We start from the raw sequence: 25,772 nt of genomic DNA on the forward strand, positions 1-25,772 counted from the left end.
TGCTTACAAGCTTCAGACTGAACATTTTAATTATTAAAGTTCCATATAACCATGTAGTAGATGACCACGTACTAACAGCCTGACAGGAAAGAAAGAAAACATAATCACTGAATCCTAAATCAAATCTTCAGCATCAAGGAATTTGTATCATTGGAAAGGTGCTTTGTTGATTAAATTCTTGCCACAGATAGATACCACATTTCCATGCAGTATATGGAAATGGTAAGTTTCTCTTGAAGGGACAGAAGTCTTAAACACAGTAGCACAACTTGATTCATTTTTCTGCTAGTAATGAGAAATTACATGGTGTGATGCGGCCAGCTGTCTTCTGGGATAAGAACTGAGATGGCACAGCAAATCATTTCATGCAAACATCCATTATAATTAAGTTGGAAATGGCTTCCAGTCCTTTGACTCAAAGTGATTTTCAGTTCAGTTAAAAATGCTTCACTTGCAGTTTCTGCAGAAATCTGATTTGATCCATTAGCTCTTACCATTTTACTAGCAATTCTGAAGAAAATTCAGAATGAAGAGTATTTACGTGTAGCTTGTGTACCTGAAATGAGTAGGTAATAATTATCCAATGATAACATGCCCTGAAATACATCTCAGTGTGAGGGGATGACATGAGGGCACGGTCTATGCAGGATTCTATCTGCAAGTACTCTGAGAGATGAGCGGAAACAGTTTTCCCACTTTTTCCAGTTCCATTTATTCCCTTTCACTGCTGTAATCACTTTACTCTCCTTTCTGTTCTTAGAATGGCTTTCAAATTTTAGTTAGATTTGTTTTCTAATTTCTTTTCTTCACTTGTGTCCATCTCCGTTAAAACACAGCAACAGAGCAGCTGCATGTTTCGTGTGACTACGTCTGCAGAGGAAATAAAAGACAGATCAGAACTCGTGCTCATCTCAACTGTAATTATACAACATGTACACAAATAATGACAATTAACTGTCAAGAATGCTTGCTCACTTCTGTTAAGGGAAGTACAAACCACAAAAGAAAGCACTCAGTATTTTCAAACAATACTTAAAGTTGTCCTGTTGATTTCATTATCTCTAGCCTAGGGTGTTTTTCCTCTCAAGCACTCTGCCAGTTACTGAAATAAAATCTTTTTTTTCCCTATAACTAAGAGTGTAAAATTGTAGAAAAAAAAGCAAAGCAAAACAAAACACACAATGACAATATTATTGAGTATTTACATATTCACTAACTGCTGCAGCAGCACATCCTGTTACATTCCAAGATTATGCTATAAATCTTCCTTCCCACATCCCTCATTATGGCTTTCTCAGTAATGATAACAGAGCACTGCTGGAAAGAAACGTATCATTTAACTGCAGTAATTCAATTGAAGGAAAATTCAATCTGTATCTGACATAAACAGCATCTTTAACCAACTGATACATTACAGCAAGACAGGTTATTTGCATTGCCAAGAACATCCAGCCCTTTTACACTAATCAGCCTTAATTAAAAAAAAAAAACAAAAAAAAAAACTTTTCATGTGCTTGATTAGACCAGGGTGTTTAAAAACTGAGGACAAAATCTGTAGAAAGAGGATGGTATTTTAATGAATAAAAAAAAAAGTGAATAAAAATTGAATATATAAGCAAGCATAAAATCAGTATCCCTTTTCACTAGGTCTAGCTGGGATGCAGGTAACATTCTTCATAGCAGACCATATGGTGCTATGCTTTAGATTTGTAGCTAAAACAGTGCCAGCAACACTGTTTTCTTGCTGTTCTTCTTCCTACCCTTTCCCCCATGCTGCTGCAGAGGGTGGGGAGCTCTGTGGGTGCTGAGCAACCAGTTGGAGTCAATCCACCACAACTCTCTTCATCAAAGAACTCAGATTCACCCACTACATTTTTCTCTTTCCTAATAAAATCTACATCTATGAAGAGACTCACCTAAAATCTTGTTGATAATCTGAGGTCTCCTTGATGCAGGTAAATATACTCCCAGGAAAAAGACTGGAATCCCAGATAAAGCAATGGCAATTCCAATCAGTGAATTGATGGTGTCACTATAGAGCGGCACAACCACGAGAAATACTGAGCATATGCAGAATATTATTGGGAAAACCACACTGAGCTGCAGACAGAAAAAATAACACAATGTTTTGACATAACTATTATCTACAATTGCATGTGTTTTGGTGACAGTTACAGTCTCCTCTCTGAATCTGTTTGTGAAATAGTTTGTTCTTCCTCTTGTATGTCTGGTTATTTAAAACCATTAAAAAACAACAATAGTATGAAATCTTCAAGACAACAGCTGCTAAAAATTGCGAGGCAAAATGAGGTATGGTACATCCTCTGTGTCCAAAGAAAATGTGCAGCAGAATTGTATGCTTTTAAACAAATCCATTCAATCAGAGGAAACAAGGACTTTGTCACGGGGCATATAAACTTCAGGTAGGAGATGATGGTAAGAGGATCAGCTATTAAACTGAAACACCAACAGAGTTAAATGTGGTCTACAGTGACAGAATTAACTTAAGCATTCCCAACTTGAGATTTCTAATCTAATGAAACTATTTTAAGGAAAAAAAGGTTCCTTACTACATTAGCCTACTGGACATTTTCAGTTGACAGAGAGATGGGATACTGCCTGAACTAACATACAAAAAAAGAGCACACTATTACAATACCTACTTATTCTCACCTAGCTAACAAGCTATGTTCCACTGGAGAATATGGAAGACATTTTGTGTCCTTGTAAGCTTTGGGCATAACAAGCATGGTACAGATCTTAGTGCACTAAAGTTACGGAAAATAGAGGGGTTTAAAACAACTCTGTAGAAGTAAATTTTACCTTCAGTGGCCTGGCTCGATTTGGTTCCTTCCAACGTAGATATAATTGACCAGCAATAGACAGCCCAACAAAAAACCAGTAACTGAAACTGAAGTAATTAATAAGCTTGAAGACATCTTGCACAGCCAGGTAAATTAGGGTCATAGCACACTGTCAGAAAAGAATAGGACTGGGATGAACAAGAGAAGTTTGAAACACACTGCTTATGCTGCTTTTGCATTAAGTTAACACCATCCTTCTCTCCTTGGTGTTCCATACGATTTTATGCCTCCCTCAAAATCTGCAGTCTCAGAAATCACCTTGTGCTGGTGTTGATAGTCAATCTGAACTTCTCCCTTGTGCCATCAACTAAACAATTATTTCTGAGTATTCCCACTGCTGAGATGTACTGATGTTTCCCATGCAGGCAGGAGTACAAGTACGACACTTCTTACAATTTACCCACGATTAGAAGAAATAATTTCTTACTCCATATCAGTTTGTAATAACTCTTTAGTATCCATTAGAGGTTTTTATCAGCATGATAGGTTATACAGTAACTCAATTTTTAAAGTTGATAATATCTTCATCTGCAGTTTACTTTGCACACAGAAGCCACATACTAATTTTATGAACTGTTTTATCTGTATTTAGCTTAGAGGAAACAAGTCTGCTAACAGATCTTACACAACAGTCACCAAACAAAGTAATCCAATCACATTCAGTCACTTTCAACTTTCTTTGTTGTTAGTTGTATGGGAACTGTTGAGTCACTGCCTGAACCACTGATGGAGCACCAGGGGAAAGGACCTGGTCAGCCCTGGGAACACAGGTGAATGCAGTTCAGCTGTGTGACAGGAAGGGGTTGGAGCCTGGCTGCACCTCTCTTAGGTGCCATTTTAGGGCTGGCTGCCTCTGGGGAAGGGTCTCTGGTTGCAGATCCCTCCCTTGTGGAGTTTTCCTTGTGAGCCTAATCTTCAGAGATGGGTGAGTACTTCTCTTTTGTAACACCATTCCATTTGTGTTAGTCTCTCTGCTACTTGCTCCCACATTGCCCTTCCACCGAGCTGATTTTTTGACTGTAACAGGAGTACAGCAGGTTGTGGGTTGCTTGTTTTTTTTTGTTGTTGTTTTTTGTTTGTTTTCCAGTTAAGAAACTCTTTTTGAGACTGTTAGTCAGTTTTGTATGAGTTTCCTCTATTGTCTCATTACAGCCTATGTAGAAACAAGGTTTTCTTTTGTATAGTTCATATGGATCTAGACTGTTGAAAATAAAAACTACTTACATTGAAGAGCAGTGCTGGCACAGGTGTGAACCTCTCTACATGGATCATAGACAACAGATCAGGAAGGTGACCTTCCCGAGATCCTACAAAAAACAGCCTTTAAAAGAAAACAAATCACAAAGTAGATATTGAGGCCATAAGACCAGAAAGAACAAATTACAGAAAAAAACCAATAGCATTCTAGATATGTGTTTATACTCCAAAATTTTGTACTTTAAACTAGAAAATGGACTCAGCCTCTCCTATAAAGTGCACTTTACAACAACCATTAAAAAGATATATAAGCTTTTAGGAACACGTCATTAACAACCACTTCTTAGAAAACCATCCTCCATATGAAATAATGTCTATAGAAAATGAAATAAAGCCCTATCACTATAAAAAATGTATATATATCTGAAAGCTGTTGTTGAAGACATTGCAGTTCACAGCAGAACAGTTTTCAGTGACAACCAGAAGAGATGGGTGTATAGTTAAGCGAGATCTTTCTACAGGTCTGGTCATAAACCAATCGTGTCTGACTTTACTGTCAGCCATAAATTGCTCTATGTGATCTCACCAGGTTGTGTTTGTTCTGCACAGACACTGTGCATATATTCAGTGAAGGGGAAGGATATTAAAATGCTTGAGCAAATCTATTTAAAGCCAGTAGCTACGCCTATAATCAGGGCTCAGGAAAAAAGATTCTACCATATTCTATGGTTTTGGGTTAAAGCTTAATAGCAACAACTTTCAAAACTTTTACTTGGAGAAAAAGATACTAGATTACAAAGTAAGTTCAAAGTGAATATGTTTAAAAACAAGAATTTGCTGTTGTTATCAAGTGAAGTGGATGATAATTCAATTCAAATAATTAAAAGGCATGAGAACTTTCCTCCTAGACAACATTCATTTGACCTTTAATTGCACTCTACGTCATACAGAAGCTTTAGGGAAGTCAGGCAGTGCTTAGGGCAGTGCTACATTTACCACACTGTGGTTTATGTCATCTGTTATTTTACTGCAGCTATTTGTTACAGGTTCCAGTATGACACAGCTTTTGCCACTCATAACAGATGAGTGCAGTAGTAACACATAGGAATATTGCAGAACACTTTTTAAACAAAAAGAGATACCTTGACGATGCTAGAATTGAAGCATTAAGTCCACCAAAACAAGAAAAGGCTACAGCAATTGGAATTGTCCAACTGAAGATACCAAACACCTCGTCAGCAAATGTCTGATAAAAGAAAAAGCAAACATGAAAACATCTGTAACAAAACTAATGTAAAACAACATAATCAAGGCTTTTATTGTAAGTTTATATGGAAAAATAATAACATAGTAGGGACAATCCATAATGCAGCACACAGCATTTCTCATTTCTTCATTCTAAACAAGAACAGAACTCTTTACCCAAGCACCTGGACTCACATTTTCTGTTCACAAAATAGTTCTCACAAAAGACAGGAGTGTTCTTACAATTTTCTCACTAATCTTGTACATCTGATTATGTCTAACATTATTAATGAGCTCAGGTATAGCATATTGACTATTCTCTTGCTTTTCCAATTTCCCATCCAACTTGTTTTTGCTCTTTAGCTCTGTCATCAGGACCTGGGCTCTAGTCTCACAGCTAATAGAGGAAGTAGTTTTTCAGACAGTCCTTTATTAGTGGTGCTAGGCAATACTGCAGGCCAGCTGCATGTGACCTTCCATAGCACAGTGCTAAGGAGCCTGAAGCCCCATGATTTCACAGCAAGCAGTAAGAGGCACTGAACAGCATGATTGGAGAAGCACAGCACACATAGATAGTAACCTGCATCCTATCTATGACAGCTCATTACTTCCATTATTCCTTCTCCTGATGCAAACTAACAGTCAAAGTAGTGATGGGGTAAGGCCTGCATTAGCACTAGATCACTATGGAACAGCAATATATGAATTACACAAGTGTATTCAAAAACACTGCCACCAAGATTTCGTGGGCATTAGGACATACACAGTGGAAATCTCACATCTCAGCAGGTAGCAGTCGCGAATCTTACAAAGCTCTCTTCATACCACTCCTTCAGCTCTGTTTTCAAGGCCATCAGACACAAGAAGCCTATAATCTAGCTCAGCTTTCTACAGATCTGTGGTTTCTACTATAAACTTTCCCTTTGGATCAGTTTTTAATATCCTAATCCTTCAAACCATCTCCCTGTTGGTCTCCCCTTTGAACCACTACTCTTTGTTACCATTTTTATTTTTTTTTTATGACCTAGGAAGTCCACTCAAAGTGAATTACTATTCAGAAATGGCCTTTGTTGGTAGGATATAAAGCTGGCTTTAACAGTGGTCAATTTTTGATTTGGCTGTTCCAGGAACAGAATTAACAAAAGCAATGCATTATGATATGACTTTGGAATGGTTTGATTAAAACCTACATTAAATTCAATTGATTTTTATTTTTTTTTTTAATACAATGAGAGACCCTTTTTTTTTTTTTTTTTTTTTTTTTTTTTTTTTTTTTTTTAAGCAAAACTCTCCATATAGCTTCAATGTAATGCAGAATAATTAACCGGCCAAGTTTTGGTTTTATGTCAGTAAAAGTTTCCTGTTTTTTTTTTGTCTGGGCTGACAGAAGTGCTTTGTTCTTCACATCATCCAGGTGAAGGTTCAGAATCCCATTCTGCTTAGCTGTACACTACCATCCACGTTAAGAAGGAAAATATTCCATCCTTTTGTTGGATCTGGTTCAACCTCAAAGACAATAGGATTTCCTGCTGCTAAGGAGCAGCACAAAAGATCGCTTCAGTGAGAGCGTTGCCAAAAGGTTCCAAGTTAACTGTGAAACTCAACCTAATTCTTCCTAAGCATTGCTTCTCCTGACCTCTCCTTTTTTGGACACATTAGCATATGTTCCCTCAAAATGCAACATCAACACAGGGGAGAAGAAAAACACTCACACACAAAGTCCCACAGAAGTTATAAAAACTGGGTACCATGGATTGCCCATTTTCAGTCCACCGAAACAAAAAAAGCAAATAGTAATTTACATTAATAATATACCTGAAAGATTTTTTGCTGCTCAAGATTAACTACAAGAATTCAGTGCTTCTCTCAGATCTTCATCAGATCTAAATGCAGCTCTGACCAAACTGATCTCACAAAGCAGAACGCATCTTGTAATGCTTTCACTGGGTTATTACAACTTCTCCAGAACAGGTTAAGAATGAGAACGAGCTGAAAACTCTAACAGACAACTGTTACAAGGATGTTCAATCATTTCAAACGATGACTTACGCCAGGAGTGCCTCATTTCCAAAGCCAAACAGCAACTGAAGTTAGATACCAACCTTGTAACTGTCAGAGGACTTTTTCAATATGCAAAGCTAAAATACAGGAATCACTCAATGTGATTAAGCTGTTTAGTAAGGTTGCTTAAATGATAAGCATTTGCGTAAGTAACATTAACAGCTGCAGTTTAAAAAAAAAAAAAAAAAAGAAGGAAAATGTAAGAATATAGTCTTATGCTAAGGATGCAAACTAGCTGGAGAATCTCTTTCCCCAAAAGCAGGTTTGTGTTTGTTCTTTGTGTTCCAAAAGGAATTGGAAAACATTTAGTATAGGGCCATTGCAGGATGCCAAATGTAAAACTAACTCAAGTCCATTTCCATCCTATCATGCATGTCCCATCTTTCTGAGATGTGCTAATGTTATTTCACACATCTTGAAAAACAGAAGTCAGTCATACGGGCAGTAAAACCCAGAGAGCATTAAGGTGTCACTGATACTAAGGTATCCATGGTATCACTTCCACAGAATATACACAGATGAAGATGTTGCACAGTCAGTGTATTCCAGAAGCAGACTTGTGACACTAAGATATGTAAGAACTACTGATCCACCTCAAAGGCTAAATCATTAATTCTCCCGGATCTGTACCAGTCAGCCCCTTTGAAAGAGAGAGTAACCCACTCAGGGCCTTTATCCACACTGTCACTTCTGATTTATTTTCTAATGCTCTGAATGAGATTCTTGAGAGAACAGAGGATGGAGCATTAACAGCAAGAGCTTCGCTTTACTAGGTAAGGAAAGGCAAAAGAGTATTTTAATTCAGAATGATCCATAAAGTTCAGCTTGGTCTGCCAAGTAGATCTGTCTGCTAAATGATCTTTCAGCAAAACTTAGTTGCTCAGTTGAAAGGTATCTGAAGTAAACTTTCTAGAGATAGCACCTAGTAGAGGTAGTGCCTAGCTTGACATGACAGGTATAGTCCCAAAGGTTTTGTGCAGCTGTTTTCTCATCTTGCTTTCAACATTAAAAAATATAACTAAAAAAAAATCAGCCAAGTTCTTACATTACTACTAATGCATAAATCACACTTCTATCCCTCACTTCCATACTAGTAAATCCTCCAACGCTTTATTTTGACAGATGCTAAGAAATGTCATCACCAAGGCTATGCTATAGTGTTTCTTTATCAGGGGGCGTCACTGAAAGCTAAAAGTGGCCATGATAAGCATTCAACTGCGTGCACAACAGATGGTTATTCTGCATAAGAAGGACAGAGAAAAGTACAGGAAACAGTCAAGTTATCAAGCACATACACCACGTGCAATATGCCAAGAGAAAATAAAAGGGGAGGGAGAAGAGTTAGTGGCTGCTTTCTGCTAACACTGTAGTTTTACAACCATGAATCCTCCATAAATGAGCTGGGGCTGGGCTCTGAACTGAGCATCTGACCAATTCCACTTTAACTACCACTACTTCTGGGAGCAGTGAAGTGCATTTATAAAAACAAATGAGCTGGCAACAGAATAGAGCATTTGGAGGGGTATGTGGAGGATGACAGAGGAGCCTACCTGGAGGCAGCTATAGCAGAAGCATTTAGTCCACCATAACAGGAGAAAGCCACCACTATGGGGATGGATTTCTTCTCAGGTTTCTTCTGAGAAAGTCTAAAGAGCAAGAAGGATTAAGAGATTAAATTGTCATCTCTGCTATGGTCTGTCAAGCCCTGTAGCCCAGACTTCAACTACAACTGTTCCTAATAGCCAGGAAACATAAAAGAATTCAGTGGCTTACGCAGCACTTGCAATTAAAGATAATGTCTTTTTCTGCCCTCCCATACATTGGACATGTAAGATACACATACACACACACACAGTGTAGAGAGACACGTACCTAGAATCACTTCCTTCTTTCTGACTTTCTTCCCAGACCATCAACAAGGAAAAATAATGAAGAAAGAAGTCAGGTGCTCCCAGCCATGCACTTCTCAGCTGAACTGCCTTCATTTCCTCACAATGTTATGCTTCATTCCCAGAAGAACTATTGAATTACAGCTTCGTTTAGAGATGTGAATGACTAATTTAACTACATCTGTGACCTGGCTTAGTTTGATCTCATGATCATCAGCCGGTATTCAGTGAATGGTTGCAAGAATATTTTATCCTTCTAAGTGTCCAAACAATAGTTCTATATGAATGCCCTGAACTAAATGCAGCAGGAGTTATCCCACACAAAGAGCTGCCACAACAAAGCACACAGGATCCCACCTCACACCCAGTAATTCAGGCACACAAGACAATCAGAATGACCCACATTTATTTTAGGAACCAGAAGATGAGAATTGCTTCGTTCATCCATCATATGGCTGCACATAAAAGTGCACATGAAAAATATCAGACTGCATTGAGAGCACAGACTGCAAGCAATGCTGGCAAGTCAGAAATACAGTACTGATCAGATGGATAAATGCAAAGAGAATGTAATCTAACAGGAACCAGAAATTTATACAAAGCTACACTGAAAGACTGAGGTATTTTGATTAGGAAGGCTTAAAAGGTATCTACAGAGCCTCTTTAAATAGCTCATTTCAAAACCTCATTGCACATGCAAGTTTTTCCAGGCTCAGTTCTCCAACATTCTTACCCATATTTACCTCATATATAATGTGAAAGAGATAATGAGCAGTCTGGCTAGTATCAGGAAGTGCAATTAATTCTGTTATGACTTCTCTCTTGAGGCAGAGTATAAATCCACGCATTACAGGATTTGGCAGACTGAACTGTTTTCTCAGTTCTCAGCTTCTCAGGCCTTTAAGGGGCTAATTCCTAAGGGAAACATAGACCATGATCTATGGTGATCAGGAAGCTGCCCAAATAAAAAAGCCACTGAGCACATCAGGTTTCTTACTGTCATAGATCACATTTGTCACGATACTGTATGATATCTGCTCAGTTTGACCAAGTTAGATTTATTGTTGTGTATTATAAAGACAGGAGAGAAGGAGAACATCAACTGGAAGCACTGCCAGAAAATCATAAAGGTGACATAGAAAGGCATTAAAGAAAAAATTGTTCAGATCTCCTGTCATTCTTGTTTCATCTGCCATTCTGTTGGTCGAATTATTTAAAGAGGCATAATTATCTCCTTGTATTATTGATAATTCTAATTAACAGTTCTTCCATTATAAGGTACAGAACATGCATTTCATCCAAAGGAGCCTTACTGGAAGGTGTGAGCATAACTAAGGATAGCGGATGTGACACAGGCAGCTAAAGACAAGCAGGTTTCCCTCTTCAGGAAAGAAGCCACTGACTGGCCAAATGAAGTAAGGGAAATAACACACAAGGTCTAATAGTAACTTGGCAATTTCTGGCTAAATTTAGCAAAATGAACATTTCAAAAGTTGTTCAACTATCCACCGTGGAAAATTTAAACCATTAAGTCACACAGACTCCCATGTTTCTATCTCACTGGAGGAGGAGGTATGCCAAAGCAAAGCAAGCCTGTTTTAGAATATGAGCACACCAGGTTAAGTTGGACTGATCAGTGCCAGATTCACAAGACAGAATTCAAAGACACAGCTGAAATTGGCTGTAGATTTGGAATAAAGATGGCTGAGCTGTACAGCCTCGTGAAAGATGACAGCCAGCTATGCAGAGCAATCAGCTGCTTCTATCACAAAGCATTTTTAATTTTTCTGACTGGAAGCAAGTTGCTAAATGCTACCCACTGTATGAATGCAATCAACCAGACAGAAAAAAGAAAAAAAGACACGACCACACGGAAGAAGCAGGGAACAAGCTATGTTCACAGGGTATGCCAGCTAGCACACTCTTCCCTGTTAGAAGATGAGGTAGCCCAAAAAAGATCAAGTGACTGAGGAGCCAGCTGCCCTCTTCATGAACAAACATTACAGTGGCACTCTTAATAGCAAGAAATAGCTGTTCAAGGACATGGGAAACTGAAATAAAATTTCTGCACTTTTTTCTGTGTGTCTTTGCTACAGAGGAACTGATTCATGTGCATTAATCTCAACAGCAGCGGTTGTGATGGCTTGCATACAGAAGTGAAACAGAAGTGAGAACTGAAACACTGACAGGAGAAAGGAAGTGATTTTCACATGATCAGCAAATGGCTGAAAAGCATTTGCAGACTCCTAAGCTAGCTGTTGCCACATTACTTCACTTACTTCAACAAAAAAAGAACTTTAAGAAACTGAGTTTCTTAGCTCTGACAGTGGAATTAAACCAGAAGCAAAGCCCATGCTGAACTAAAAGGAAGGACATTATATCATTTAGTTTCATATCAGTCCTTGGTAAGATCTCTTTCACCTCTCAGCCGTTAAGAAAAACAGAATGTGAGGTGATGTGCAAAGATGCACTACTGCTACCATTTCTTTTACTTGGAACCTTTCCTCTCCTCATTTAGAAACTGGTGGCATGCTCCTTCTAGCTCAAAGCTGTTTGACTGAAATGAATGTAAGAAAGATACTCCTACCCAGATCAATGCAGACAGGCTAAGTTTAGCAGCTGCTTTACTACACAAAAGGTTCTGAAATGCAGCAACATTATTGAAATTTTTCTTTAAAAATTCCTTATAGTAATTTTATGTAACCACTACTTACAAGATAAAAAGGAAACGACAGCTGTCTGTGTCACACATCACGTGTGGTCTGCTCACATAGCCTACAATGCACTCATGAAGAAACTCTCCCAGTTATTGCCATTTGCTGCTTAATGGTTTGCACTGTTCCGCAGACTCAGAGCTAAGGGCAGCTTCCCTTTTAGGACAGGCTAAACCACTAAACCAGAGGATATATTCCAAGAGCACACCTTCTGCATTCATCCACTGCAATCTGAAATAATAGCATTACAACAGCGTGTGTGTGTCAGATCACCAGTTCTACTCTACCCCATTCCTTGCTGAGGTCCACACTGATTGTTAATATATTAGCAGACCAAGCTTAAAATTGGTTTCTAAAACAGGGCAATCAGCAACAAAAAGGAATCGTTAATGAGTCGTGTTAAGTTCAGCTGAACTCCCACCTTTTCATTCCAAAAGGGATATAAGAAATGGCACTCAGCAAAACACTGTTTGCCAGCCAGTAGCATCTCAGCAAAAATGCCTTTAGACAGTTATGCCTTTAGTTTAGTTAAACTTTTAAGTGCAAGCATTTGGCAATCCTGAGATCTAATGAAAAAGCACAGCCGTAGATGTCTAAAGTCAATCATCCCATTAAGTTCCATTAAAACTATCACAACCCATAAATCCCTTGGAATCTCAAACACATTTTCATTTATACTCTAGTCACCTAACATGTCAGCAAGCAATTAGATTACTGAGGATTAAGTCACCTTCCTTCTTTTTTTAATCTTCCATTTTCACATGCATCCCATAAAAGGAGACCTGATCATTTCTGCGAGCTGCAATTTCATTATGATTATATTGTGTATATATGTGTACACACACAAATGTATATATACACAAATAAATATATACTCATTTATCTAAAACCATGTCAAATAACTATATGAAGTACAGGTAAAATCACAAAGAATTAGCCTTCAGTTTCACCTGCATGTTAATGTCCAGGCATCCCTGATCCCTTCTTTATCTAGTCACCCATTCCTGCTGCAGTGCAACCACCTGCTCTCCACAGCCACAGGGGCTGGATGGGCCACAGACTGAACCATTCCCTCAAAGTTCCCAAGGTGGATCAGCCCTCCTGGTCCCGTCACCAAACAGCCAGGTAAACCCTCTGTGCTGGCAATGCCAGGAGCTGAGCAGTAACCACAGCGTGCTCTTGGTGGGCAGCCTGCTCTGGAGTTTCATTGCTGTCAAAACAAAATATTTTCCAAATCTTCTAAAGAAAACAATAGTGTATTGCTTTCCTGAACTCATGATGGACAGTTGTAGTGGCTTTTAGTTTTGTCTGGATTAATTCATTATAGAGAAGAATTTAAAATACTATTGAGAGCACTGAAAGATACTGTGCATGGGATACCATAGCCTACAACAGAAACATTGTGGAGACATCATGACCCTTCCTACATGCTGACTCAAAATTAAATATTTTCCATCCCTGTCTTCTCTTGTTTCATTCTGAAGTGTTTCATCAAGTCTGTAATGATGCATTTTATGACAACTTGCCATCTCTACATTCAAGTTACGAGGAGGCCAAGGATTAGAATTTAGCTGCTTTCGATATGTTCTGAAATAAATGTCTGCATAACTACTTTTGAAACAACAGCCTACAACTCACATTTACCATAAACTATTTTGCAAGCTTACATTAAACCCCAATACTTCAAGTTTTAAATATGTCAGCTAAGTGCTCTTGCCTAACCTTCTGCCCAAATGCATTTATACAAGAGCTTGCTGATTGGCTAAACCAGCTTTTATCACACAATCCCCTATGGGAACCAAGTGTGTATTTCCTTTATTTTGATTAATTTAACTCTCTCTGCCCATTGTCCAGCTACTTAAATTTTAGAAGCTACATGGGAATATAAAGGGGAGGAAGGCTATTTCTTTTCCTCCAATGTAAATATCCAGACAGGTGGTGAGATTTTGCCCATAAAATCTAAAGGATACATAAATCAGAAACACAGCTACAGGAAAAGGAAGCAAAACAAAAAAAAAAACCCTTCACTTTTGTATAATGACCAGCTTTGAGTATAAAACACCTTTTGTCCGACTTTCATTTTAAGAAGCTTTATACTTTAATTGGACTTGAACTTCTGTCCATAAACAAAAAAACAATTTAAATATTAAAAGCTGTTGTTGTAATTAATACAACCTTGGGAAGACGGGGATTTAAGTTATTGAAAAGGAGATGTAAAGCTAAACTAAAGCTAAAAGCTAATGCAACACATTCCTCTCCAGATATGCATCACACCAGTGAATACCCAAGCAGAATGTTGGGCTTTTTAAATACTACAGCATGAAGGAACAGAAAAGACCATTATGTACTAATGAGTCTAACTTACAATCAGCTCAAAACACACAAGTCTTGTTGGCTTCCATGCAAAACACATTAACAAGCTGTATCTGAGCTTATTTTATTCAGTCTGCTCATACATTACCATTGCACATCACTTCATTAACTATTTTTCACGTTAAGATCGAATTTTCACGGCGAGTCTTTTCTTCTCTCTGTATTCACTGAAGCACTACAGGAGAGTAAGGACTTTTTTCCTGTTCTGTTCCGCTTGAGAAACACATGAAATACATCCCTAAGAAGTGAAGGGTGAGTAACACAGCAAAGTGCTACATGTTCAACTTACCACTGCCACAGCATCACTAGAGAGAACAGCCTGAACATCCAGCACTGTATAGTAAGCTACATTGGTCATAATGTAGATGACAGTCACAATTGGCATAGACACAGCAATAGCCAGGGGCAAGTTCCTGTAAGACAAGGAAATAATAAAACCCACAGCCTAAGGAAAAAATCAGTAACAGAATTATCTCACTGATTTGCATCCTTCACCTTAGAGATGAAAGGTACGAAGATAAAATAAAGACTTCAAAATAGGTAGCTCTGGAAGACTTTGGTTTCTTTCAAAACTGGAAATTCTAATACAGAATACTAGCAGAATTAGAAATGTAATGTAGTACATCTTCACATAAATTATGTACAAAGAGAGATTCTACGCTGTTCTTCAACACCCTAACTTTAGGGTTTCCAGATCAGTGACAACAGCCTTCAAATCCACCTGCCTTAAATTATTTCCTACTGGCCATGTTAAGCACCATAGGTAGAATCCAGAGGGGCAGAGCTCTGAGCCACTGCACTCATTCTGCCTGGAGAATGCTGTAGTCTAGCATGAGAGCATGGAGACCCACTGTGCCAAAGTAAAAGCCTTTATCTCATCTGCACTCATGACAGCACAGAACAAACTAAGCAGGCTGCTTAATATTGGTGATTATGGACATGGTTCAGTGGTGGACTCGCAGTGTGAGGTGCATGGTTGGACTTGGAACCAAATATACACAGCACTTCTTTCAGCCTTCCTCTCCCAGTCACTCACTTTAAAGTCAAAAACACAGAATGGTGACACAGATGAGCATCTGACATGAACACAACAAACACACAAAAGCAAATGAACAAAAGAACCACAAACAAAAATGAAGCACACTTCAGAAGATTCTTCAATGCCAGGCTACTGCAGAAAGCTGGAATTTGAATTTTATCAGCTTCATTTGTCAACGAAAGTTGTGTGAGGCACTACTGCCTGTAAATAACAAACGTACCAAAAGAAGTTTCCATCAGCCATGTATCCTGTGGGACTTTTTCACAAACAATACACCTAACACAAGTGTTACCCAATTGTCAGCACAGAACAATACACGAATTCTGAGATGGGAAAGTACAGCACTCAGAAGGGGATGCCTTTCAGCAGGAGCAAAAACAACAAACATTTTAATTGCAAACATAACATGGACATCTATTCTAAACACCTATAATAAATCTTTGCAAGACATTTCAAAGAAATACTGTCATCAACCTGAAATTCAGTCTGACTAAAAATAGTTATTTTTAGAATTAAAAATAATTATCCACTATTTTATATTTTTAACACACAATTCTACTGTTAAATAAATGCACAGCACAGAACCCTGGAGTAACAGAAGGAATTGTACAAGTTCACTGCTGGGAGAATGGAAAGAAAACAACAAAAACTCTCGTTCTTTATCTTCCAGCTACAGCAATCCAAGCTGTTGCTTATAATAGGAAGCAAAAAAAATCAAATGGCATTCTATTTTTAACATAAAGGTGTCTGCTTACAGACTCAAGACCAAACAGGACTAGTGTAGTCAGTCACACTTTTATACCACGCATTCATGTAGAAGATAACATTCTTCAATATTAAATTAGAATTATTGCATAGATAAACATAGCCCAGACTTGCACAGCTACTACAGCGCAGCATTAACACCTGTTGCAACTAAAAGTATCAGATTCATAGAACGGCCTGGGTTGCAAAGGACCACAGCACTCATCTGGTTCCAACCCCCTGCTGTGTGCAGGTCACCAACCAGCAGCCCAGGCTGCCCAGAGCCACATCCAGCCTGGCCTCGAATGCCTGCAGGGATGGGGCATCCACAGCCTCCTTGGGCAACCTGTGCCAGTGCCTCACCACCCTCCGGGTGAAAAACTTCCTCCTAACATCCAACCTAAAGCTGCCCCATCTCAGTTTAAAACCATTCCCCCTTGTCCTATCACCACCCACTCTCACAAACAGCCATTCCCCCTCCTGTTTATACGCCCCCTTCAAGTATTGCAAGGCCACAATGAGGTTTTCCTGGAGCCTTCTCTTCTCCAAGCTAAACAAGCCCAGTTCCCTCAGACAGGAGAGGTGCTCCAGCCCTCTCTTCATCTCAGTGGCCCTCCTCTGGACCCGCTCCAAGAGTACGTGCTGGCTTGAACTAAAAGCTTATCAAGCATTGAATAGAGCATTCTGCAATCATCTAGACTCATTAGTTCTCACAACTTTGATTAAAGCTAATAATTCTTAGCTGGTGATTATCCATGGCCTTGCCATCAGAGAGCATGGAGTAGTTTTCATTCATTTCCATATAAGTTTAGAACTCATTAGCAAAAGACATACAAAACGAGCAGCTGGGAATAACCAGGTTTTAGGAAGCTCAGATCTCTCACCTTTCTGGGTTTTTGATCTCTTCAGTCACAAAATTGAGCGTGTCCCAACCAGAATAAGAGAACAAGGCAGAGTAGAGTGCGAGGGAAATGTCTCCGATATCAACAGAAGATCCCTCAAAAGAGTTCTGAAAGTGTGATGAATATCCTGCATACAGAGAAGACACAATGAGCTGCAGGATAATCAAATACACCAAGTCATTTCTTTTAATTTGGCACACAGACACAAAAAACTCAGAAATCGTAACTTCCTCAAAGCTGCCTGCTGAACACTTCATCTCCACTCTGTGCTTCAGCCATGAGACTAAGCAGAGCACGTAAGGAACTCCGAGCTATGCTCTGTGGATGACACTACTACTATACCAACACACCTTCCTGCCTACAAGGGCACAGAAGCTTGAGGAACACTGGATTCAGACTGAACTACAAACAAGGAGCAGTGATCGCACTCAGACTTTTAATAACACTATAAAATAATTCGCTCTCTCCTGCTGTAACCTTTTAAACTTCCTGTCATTTAGCCCATGCATAAAACAAAGACTAGGCTTGTTTTCAGATAACAGTGACAATACATAAAAGCAGATTTAAAAAAAAAAAAAAGTTATCTATTAATAACAGGCAACAGAACAATAAAGAGAATATAAAGTATTGCTGAGAAAATTTTTTCAAGCTAAGAGGGAAACGTGTGTTTTTTGTACCAGCATTTGTGAGAATGCATGTCAGCTTTTGACCTTCAGCAAATCAAAATACCTTCCCCATCTTGGCAGCTGCATATATTCAGACTACTTCACACATACAGAACGGTGACTTGTTATGCCACTCCAAAATGTGCCCTGCACTATGCATCCCAAAGTCTTTAGACTTCATCAGAACTGGACAGGAAGTATTTGAGACCTCTTATCTACCCTCACATCTATTTCCTGCTTTTTATCCTCATCACAGATTGCTATTCCCTTGGCACAAACATAGGCAGAGTAATTGCTGAGCTAGAAATTGAGAAATGAGCCAAGGAGAACTTAGTATGGAACAAGCTTAGCAGCTATGAAACAGACATGCTGAGCACAGAGCACTCTGGCAAGGTGCTCAGCTGTGCTATTCTTGCTCCATTCGCAGTAGTTTCTTTCAGCAACAACCACTTAGAGCAAGGGATATAAACTGCTGGACTCACAGGAAAAGGCATTTGTGGCAGCTTTGAAGCAGGGTAATTTTATTCATTTTAAGTAATGTCTAATTATTCTGTCTAAGTTAGCACAGCAATAAATCCTCCTCAAGGGAAAGGCAAAGAATAAAACTTGGTTGAGAATTTTCTCCTTGAACTTGAAGGCACAAGCCCAGCACACACAAGACACACAAAATCCCCCACAGCATCAACTTTCTAACTTTCAACAGCTGTAACAGCACTCAGGATTTGAGCATAAAAACGACGACGAGCTTTTGTCACACAGATCTGGTCACACTGCTCTTACACGTCTGTCTGCCTTCAGGTTCGGTCACCTTCCGACCTGCACTAAGTTAATTTTGTGAAAATAACACTCAGTTGACCTCAGTGCAAAGTAAGATGTTCTTGCACAGGAACTCACAGCTTTCTTCACTCCTGTTGTATTTTGCTAGCTCTGCATTTTTCTGTTTCCCTTTATTATTCCCCACAGCAGGCAGTAAGGGGCATGAAATGGCTGAGCAACTAGTTACTTTCTTTCTCCTAGCTCAAAGTCAACTGAGACAGGATAGCTTATCACAGTGCCATATTACTCCACAATTATATGCTTACCCTGGCATATTTTAACAATTCCAGTTACGATGATAGCAATAAGAGCAGCAACTTTAGCATAAGTGAATATATCCTGCACCCGTGTTCCCCATTTTACATAGGCACAATTTACAAATGTTAGAAGACCTAGAGGCGGGGAGAAGAAAAACAAATTAAAAAGCAATTTGAACATTATTCAATTTAATTCATTTTTCAAAGATAATAAGCACTCACCTGTTACACTGCTACTGAGACTAAACCAAGCAGAGTACCAGCATGTAGGTATTGAAAACACACTGGTTGAAAACAAACCAAAAAACAACAGAGGAAACACACATAAAACACACTGTTTCAAAAGAGGGAAGGAAAGACTTTCCCCACATTGGTGGTCCTCTAAAAACATGATCCATTTCCCGGCTACCCCTCATCAGATACATTCTGCAACAATTTTGAAGTTAGAGAAACCAAGGCATGAAATTATTAACTTAAATTCACCAATATTGTTCCTATAAATGAAAGATCATCCAAAAAATCCTTTAAGTAAATATTTAAAGTAGTGCTTTAAAAGATTTTCCCCCCCTTCGTTGTTAAGTCTGAGGATGAGTTCAACAACCACAAAGTATTTAAAATACAGAACTTGGTCACAGGCAATTTGTTGCTCTTTCCCAGTTGTGTTATACTGAATTAACAACTGAGACTTGAATAGACCTGACCAAATGACATGGTAACTATTGCAGTATTATGTCAGGGAATTGAAACAAGATGATATTTAAGATCTTTTCCAACACAAATTATTCTATGATTCTGTATTTTTAGGAACTGGTAGCAAACACTGCATATTCAAAGTACGTCCTTCCCTCTACCCCACAATAAATCAGTGTCAGACCTATTTCACAAGATTGAAATAGAGCTTAAGTTCCAGATTTCACAAGTATTTTACTAACAGCAGCTGACTAAACTTACTCATATGATCAACTTCCCACAAAAATGCTTTTCAAGCTGCTGTTGAAATACTGTTTTTGTGGCTCTCAACACTTTGCTTTTTCCTCAGGCAGAGAGCCAACCTGAACTCCAATGCTGAATACTTCACAGGTTCAGTATCTTCAGTGTCCTTTACTCAATAAAAAACGGCCAGTGAACACTTTGCTTATCCAGATGACCATTCTATTCTTTATTTCAACTCTTATGCATTTTCCTCTAATTCCCAGTGCTTCCACTAGCTAGCAGAAACCTGGTCAAGTTGCACTGCAGTTTTTATCTCCGTAGAATTTTCTTGTGCTGTATCTTTTTAACATGTGCATACATAAAAATTCAACTTGATAAAGAAGTAAGGTGGCAGCAAATCAAAATTAGAGATGTGATAAATCATTTCCTTTCCCATAATCCAAGAACAATATGATCCTATTAAGATATAAAAGTAATAAGCACAGTTACCGAACAGAAGAGTAATCATGTAAAAGATAACAAAAGAAGGGTAATGATCTCATTGCTGGTGTGGGCACTGCAGAGCAGCTGAACCAGACTCCACAGAGCTTGGCAAGAGGGGAAAAATAGTTGTATCAAATTTCAAAAGGCAGCAGTGCCAGCTAGCAAAGAACCCTCAGGATGAAAACAACTCTACTGGTCTCTGCTCTTCAGAGTAAACGACTGGTATTACTCACAGAGCGTTTGCTCACAGGGTGTATTGCAGGGTGCATTTCTCAAAATTTTTTTAAGGAATTTTCAATTAGGAGCAACTCTTACTAGCTCTTCCTTATTCTGAGTCAAGGTTTGCTCTCCAGGTAAAATGCTTTTCTGTCTCTGGACTCTTTAAAAAAGATAAATGAAAGAAAACAATGAAGAATCTGAACAAATCATGTCCTTTCTTTTAATAACATTATCCTCTCATGTTTTCTTCAATTTAATATCACTTAGCTACTTAAGGTTGCTGTGAACTGCCATGTTTAGTTCTGCAGCACCAGATGCCAACCCAGTTTCCAAAACAAATGACAAAGCAGTGCTGTGTAACTCTGAGACAGACCTCACCAGAGTACTGCTGTTCTACTGTTAGAACAAAACACCGCCAAGAGCCCACCTATTTTCACATACAATCTATACATAACCAGTGTTCAGACTTTGGCTGCCAGCAGCTTCATTAATACAGCATTGCCCTTATCCACAGGTAAGGAATGACACAACTGCAGCCCTGCCAGGGAGCAGCATAGACTTCAGCAGCAACAGCCACATGAAGCTGGAGAGCAGGGATTTGTGTCAGCCTGAGGCCTGGAACAAGGCAAGACAATCATTTAAACCACAGCATGAACAGTTACAATAAGTCTTTCATCTCCACGACTGTGAGCTTGCTGTCATGTCTTCAGAAGAAAAGGGAGAGGGGAGGGAGGAAGAAAAAACCAAAAGATGCTAGATTTCCTCTCTTAGCAACAAATCTGTGGCAGGATAATTTGGGACAGTACCTGTCCAAGGAACGTGGACGTGATGTTACAGGTCCTTCATTCCTGCCCTGAAGCTGTCACAACAAAATGTGCTCATACATCTGAGGGTGGGGAGGGAACACAGTTGAGTAAGCTGACAGATATTTTTGTAGAAAGTATGTCATTATTCTTCCCATTAGCTGTGCCCCCAGGCCCACGTGAGTGCTTTCCGAGCAATAACAAATTAACCCCCCAAAAATGGAGAGGGGAGTGTCTACAGCTAATTAGAGCTCAACTATTGGAAGCGCCTGTTCCCTCCCCACAGTTCTGCATAGACAACCACACAAGGAACATCACAGCTATTTCAACAAGCTCCCTGTTGCCTCAGAAGGGAACCAACTAAGAACAGCTCATCTCCTTCCTGCATCAGTAAAAAGCTCGAGTTCCCTATCAGCTGAATGACAAGAACACAGGATGACAGGGAGGGCAGGCTCCATAGCATGCAGTGAGACTGCACAGTACGTAACCAAGGGTTGCCAAGCAGACTTTCTGAAAGATATTTTTCATTCTGTACTGGAAATGAAGAACATGCATGTAGAATAAAAACTTAATATGGAATACCTAAAATCAAAACAAACATGGTACAATCAGTTCCATTCTTTCCACGCAGCAAAACAATCCTGATTTGAAGCACATGATGTTTTTCCTCTATACTGACTAACCAAGCCAGCTGATTACAAACATTTCAGTGCTCTATCTGCACACAAGATTTCCTGATTTCAAAACAGCTTTAAAACAGGTACTTTTTCTGATGCTACTGTTAATAACAAGCATAAAGAACCCTGAATGAACGATCACCACCAGGGTTTGAAATTAGATCACCTTTAATGCCCTCCCAACCCAAGGCATTCTGTGATTCTCTGATCTTCTGAAAATCAACCAGAGTAACTACCTAATCATGTCTACACTGAGAAATTATTGAAAAATAAATTACAGCAGAATTCACAGCATAAGAAAGCACCAAGACCACACCAACAATATCTCAGGGTTTGATTTAATTTTTCTGAGGGAAAACAACCTGTTTTTCATTTTTCTCATGCGAGTCAACTTAGAAGTGTTAAACACTGTCGTGCGTCTGCATTAGAACACATCAACTCACAGAATAATACTTTAAAGTTGTTCATACCCTGGAAATAGTTGTTTTTTCCTAGTGTAACTCAAATCATTTCATTACACAACACTGGGATTTGGTAGGATTTGATTAAATGAAACTTAATTGCAGATAAAAAAAAAATGACCATGGTAGAAATACTTACACTCACAAGCAGCTGCTATGAGACGACAAGCAATATATGGAGGATCACAAGATGGAAAGAAAGGTTGGACTATGTAGTTAGCAAAGGTGATTGCAATAACTGCCTGACTAGTCGGCTCAACAATTAGAAGTGAGGTCCACAAACGAATAAAAGCAATGAAGCTCCCAAATGACTCCAAGATGTACGCATAACTGGCTCCTGATTTTGTAATAGTGGTTCCAAGTTCAGCATAGCAGAGAGCTCCAAAGACTGAAAAAATCCCTCCAATTGCCCAAATTACTAGAGACAATCCGTAAGATTTGCTGTAGATGAGAACTCCTTTGGGTGAGACAAAAATACCTGAGCCAATCATGTTGCCTACTATCAGGCTTATCCCGTTTAGCAAAGATATTTCTTTCTTCAGTTGCATTGTGTTTTGGTTTCCATCCTGTATTTCAGAGTGGTCGTTTGGATCTGTCTTGTCTGATTTACTGACGGGGCTGTATTCAGCCAGTGAGCTATGAGACTTAGCACAGTCTGTCCTTTCTCCCATCATGGAAGGGCTGTGAATTCTCCACGGCTCCGAACTGCAATCAAGAACAAAACAGACAGCTGAAATCATGATAAAAATTGTTATTCTGTAACATTCTTGCCAAGTCTTCTTTCCAACTTCCCACCCTATGTGAAATCCCCTTCTATTACTTCACCTGTGTCATTACACAAAGGGAAATCCATGTGTAGTTAAAGCAAACAAACAAAAAACCAACATAGACACAGCGTGATACAAGTGCCAGCACAATTTAAGTAGAGAAAGAAATTTCCACTTCTGGGGGGAGGGAAAAAGTAGGAAGGACAGAATTGAGGAACTACCCAGTTGAAAAAGAGCAGAGTCAAAATGAGGAAACGTAAATAAATGAAAGCATTCTAAGACCAAACTGGAAGTCTGAAGCATGAACACAGATTTACTGCAGTGCTTACAAATCCATCAGATGTGCTTACTGTACTTACACAGGTAATCTAGGAGCAGGACTGCATGCTTTATCAACATAACGTAGGCTGTAACAAGGGGCAATGGGAAGAGACACTCAGTCCAGAATTCCCCTCATCTAACTGCTGATTTGTATCCCATAATAGTTTGCTTTTCCACCCTAAACCTTCTCCAAGAAATTCAGTTCCCAGCTCCCACTGCCTCATTTTTTGGCGTTATCCAGGAGCGCAGCCTGCCCATGAAAAAAACACACTACATCCAATCCAAAGCGTTGAATGGAATCTAACCAAAATGGCCAATGTACCTTTGATTACTAGGCTATCAACTGCATGAAGTGCAGACCCTATAGAATTACTGGAATGCACTACCTGCTCCTCATCAAACCTTCAGTGTGTGCTTCTGCCCTTTACTATAGAACAGCATGCAGCTACTCAAACCACACAGGTACCTATGCAGCTAGTAGCAAACAAACACACAAAGTTTTGCTCGTCCCGTTAGAGGAAGCTTTCTGGAGGGAAAACTTAGTAATCAAACTTTTCCTTAATTACCCAGCCAACAACTGTATACTGCAGAAAAGGAAATTTGGCTTGATGGAACTTAACTTCAACAGTTTTAAAGATACGAAAAGGATAAAGTCTATTTTCAATCAATAAAAAAGTAACTGAAACACGATTTTTCTTCAACTCATGTGAATGTTCAAGCTTCCCTCATATCGAAATAGAGACCGTGCCCTTCTGACTAATGAACAATGAGGTCCTCAATCTGTTTAGTTGAATGCCTTCCCATTTATTTTCTTCCCTCAGTAAAGAAACACTCTAAATATGCTTCATTGCTAAATACACATTTTATCAGTTTATACAAGTCAACATCTTATCTAGTGCCATCACATGCCATCAAATTTCACTTTTGATTGGACCAAAACTTCCCATCTGTCCAGAAACTGCTCTTTCAGAACTTAAAAGCTAGACTGCTGCAACAGTGCATCCCCACTGGTATTAAACTAACTAGAGAAGAGGGATCCACATCATTTCCATGTTTGACTGTGCTCATATGTCAAACTGCAAAGAAAATGTCAAGCAAGTTCAGCTCACCAGTCGTTACCAGTCTTCCTTGTTATCTGTACCTGGCCACTCTTCCTAAATATGCACCTGTCTTCCACTGCTTCTGCCAAATGTATTTGCAACCACAGACTGATTGATCTTCTGTTATTGGTGTAGTAGAGCTAAGACTTCAGAAAACAGCCTCTCAGTGATACGATTATTTGGTTCGGTTTGAAAGGGAAGGCTCAGTTATAATTGTGTAGTACAAAACATAACAACCAAAAACAAATATGATTCAGCCATCAGGAAGAGTAAATGTGTAAAACAGCAGGACAAGCAACGCGGGTGTCTTCATGACCAATTTGTGAACACCTGTCCCCAACAAAAACAGCACTGAACTTGAAATTGAGACTTAACTTGAAGTGTCTACTTTGTCTCAGACAGGACACTGGCTGCAAGCATATTCCTGAAGGCACATCGCTCTGGAGAAATCTCAGCAGGGAAAATAAGAGTACTATAGATATTACTGTGGCATCCAACTGCCATTTGGAAAATGTGCCATATGTAACTACACAGCGTTGTGATTTGCTACGCCACGTGCCCCACTTACTATTCCCATTTCTTCCTGGAACACCCTTTGAAAAGCACTGCTCGTTTGGAAGCAAGACTTTGAATAATCAGGCATTAAAGAATCACAGAATCAGAGGGTTGGAAGGCACCTCAAGGATCATGAATCTTCAACCCCCCTGCCACAGATAGGGCCACCAATCTCCATATTTCATACCAGCCCAGGCTGCCCAGGGCCCCATCCAACCTGGCCTCCAGGGATGGACGGGGCATCACAGCCTCTCTGGGCAGCTGTTCCAGCACCTCACCGCTCTCATAGTACAGAACTTCCCCCTGACATCCAACCTCAATCTCCCCTCCCTCAACTTAAAACCATTTCCCCTTGTCCTGCTGTTATCTGCCCATTCAAAGAGTTGATTCCCCTTCTGTCTGTAGGTACTGAAGGCTGCAATGAGGTCACCCGACAGCCTTCTCTTTTCCAGGCTGAACAAGCCCAGCTCCCTCAGCCTGTCTTTGTACAGGAGGGGCTCCAGCCCTCTGATCATCTTTGTGGCTCCTCTGGATTCTCTCCAACAGCTCTCTGTCTTTCTTGTACTGGGGCTCCAGACCTGCACACAGTACTGCAGATGGGGCCTTAGAAGAGCAGAGTAGAGGGGGACAATCACCTCCCTGTCCCTGCCAGCCACCCCTCTCCTGATGGAGCCCAGGATTCCATTT

At 39.5% G+C, this 25,772-nt stretch overlaps 1 protein-coding gene across 1 annotated transcript in view; it reads right to left on the reverse strand.

The window, feature by feature from the left end:
- Positions 1-3: 3 nt before the first annotated feature.
- The window catches only part of SLC7A6 (solute carrier family 7 member 6), a 28,809-nt gene continuing 3,040 nt past the window's right edge, over positions 4-25,772 (reverse strand). Inside the window, 9 exon segments of the mRNA XM_052686628.1 lie at positions 4-870; positions 1,917-2,100; positions 2,824-2,973; positions 4,089-4,185; positions 5,204-5,307; positions 14,633-14,756; positions 17,011-17,155; positions 18,776-18,901; positions 22,482-23,047. Of these exon segments, the coding sequence (XP_052542588.1) occupies positions 776-870; positions 1,917-2,100; positions 2,824-2,973; positions 4,089-4,185; positions 5,204-5,307; positions 14,633-14,756; positions 17,011-17,155; positions 18,776-18,901; positions 22,482-23,047 (1,591 nt within the window). The 3' untranslated portion in view covers positions 4-775.

The sequence above is a fragment of the Tympanuchus pallidicinctus genome, unplaced genomic scaffold (genome assembly GCF_026119805.1).
Source record: "Tympanuchus pallidicinctus isolate F22 unplaced genomic scaffold, pur_lepc_1.0 scaffold22, whole genome shotgun sequence".
Taxonomy (NCBI): domain Eukaryota; kingdom Metazoa; phylum Chordata; class Aves; order Galliformes; family Phasianidae; genus Tympanuchus; species Tympanuchus pallidicinctus.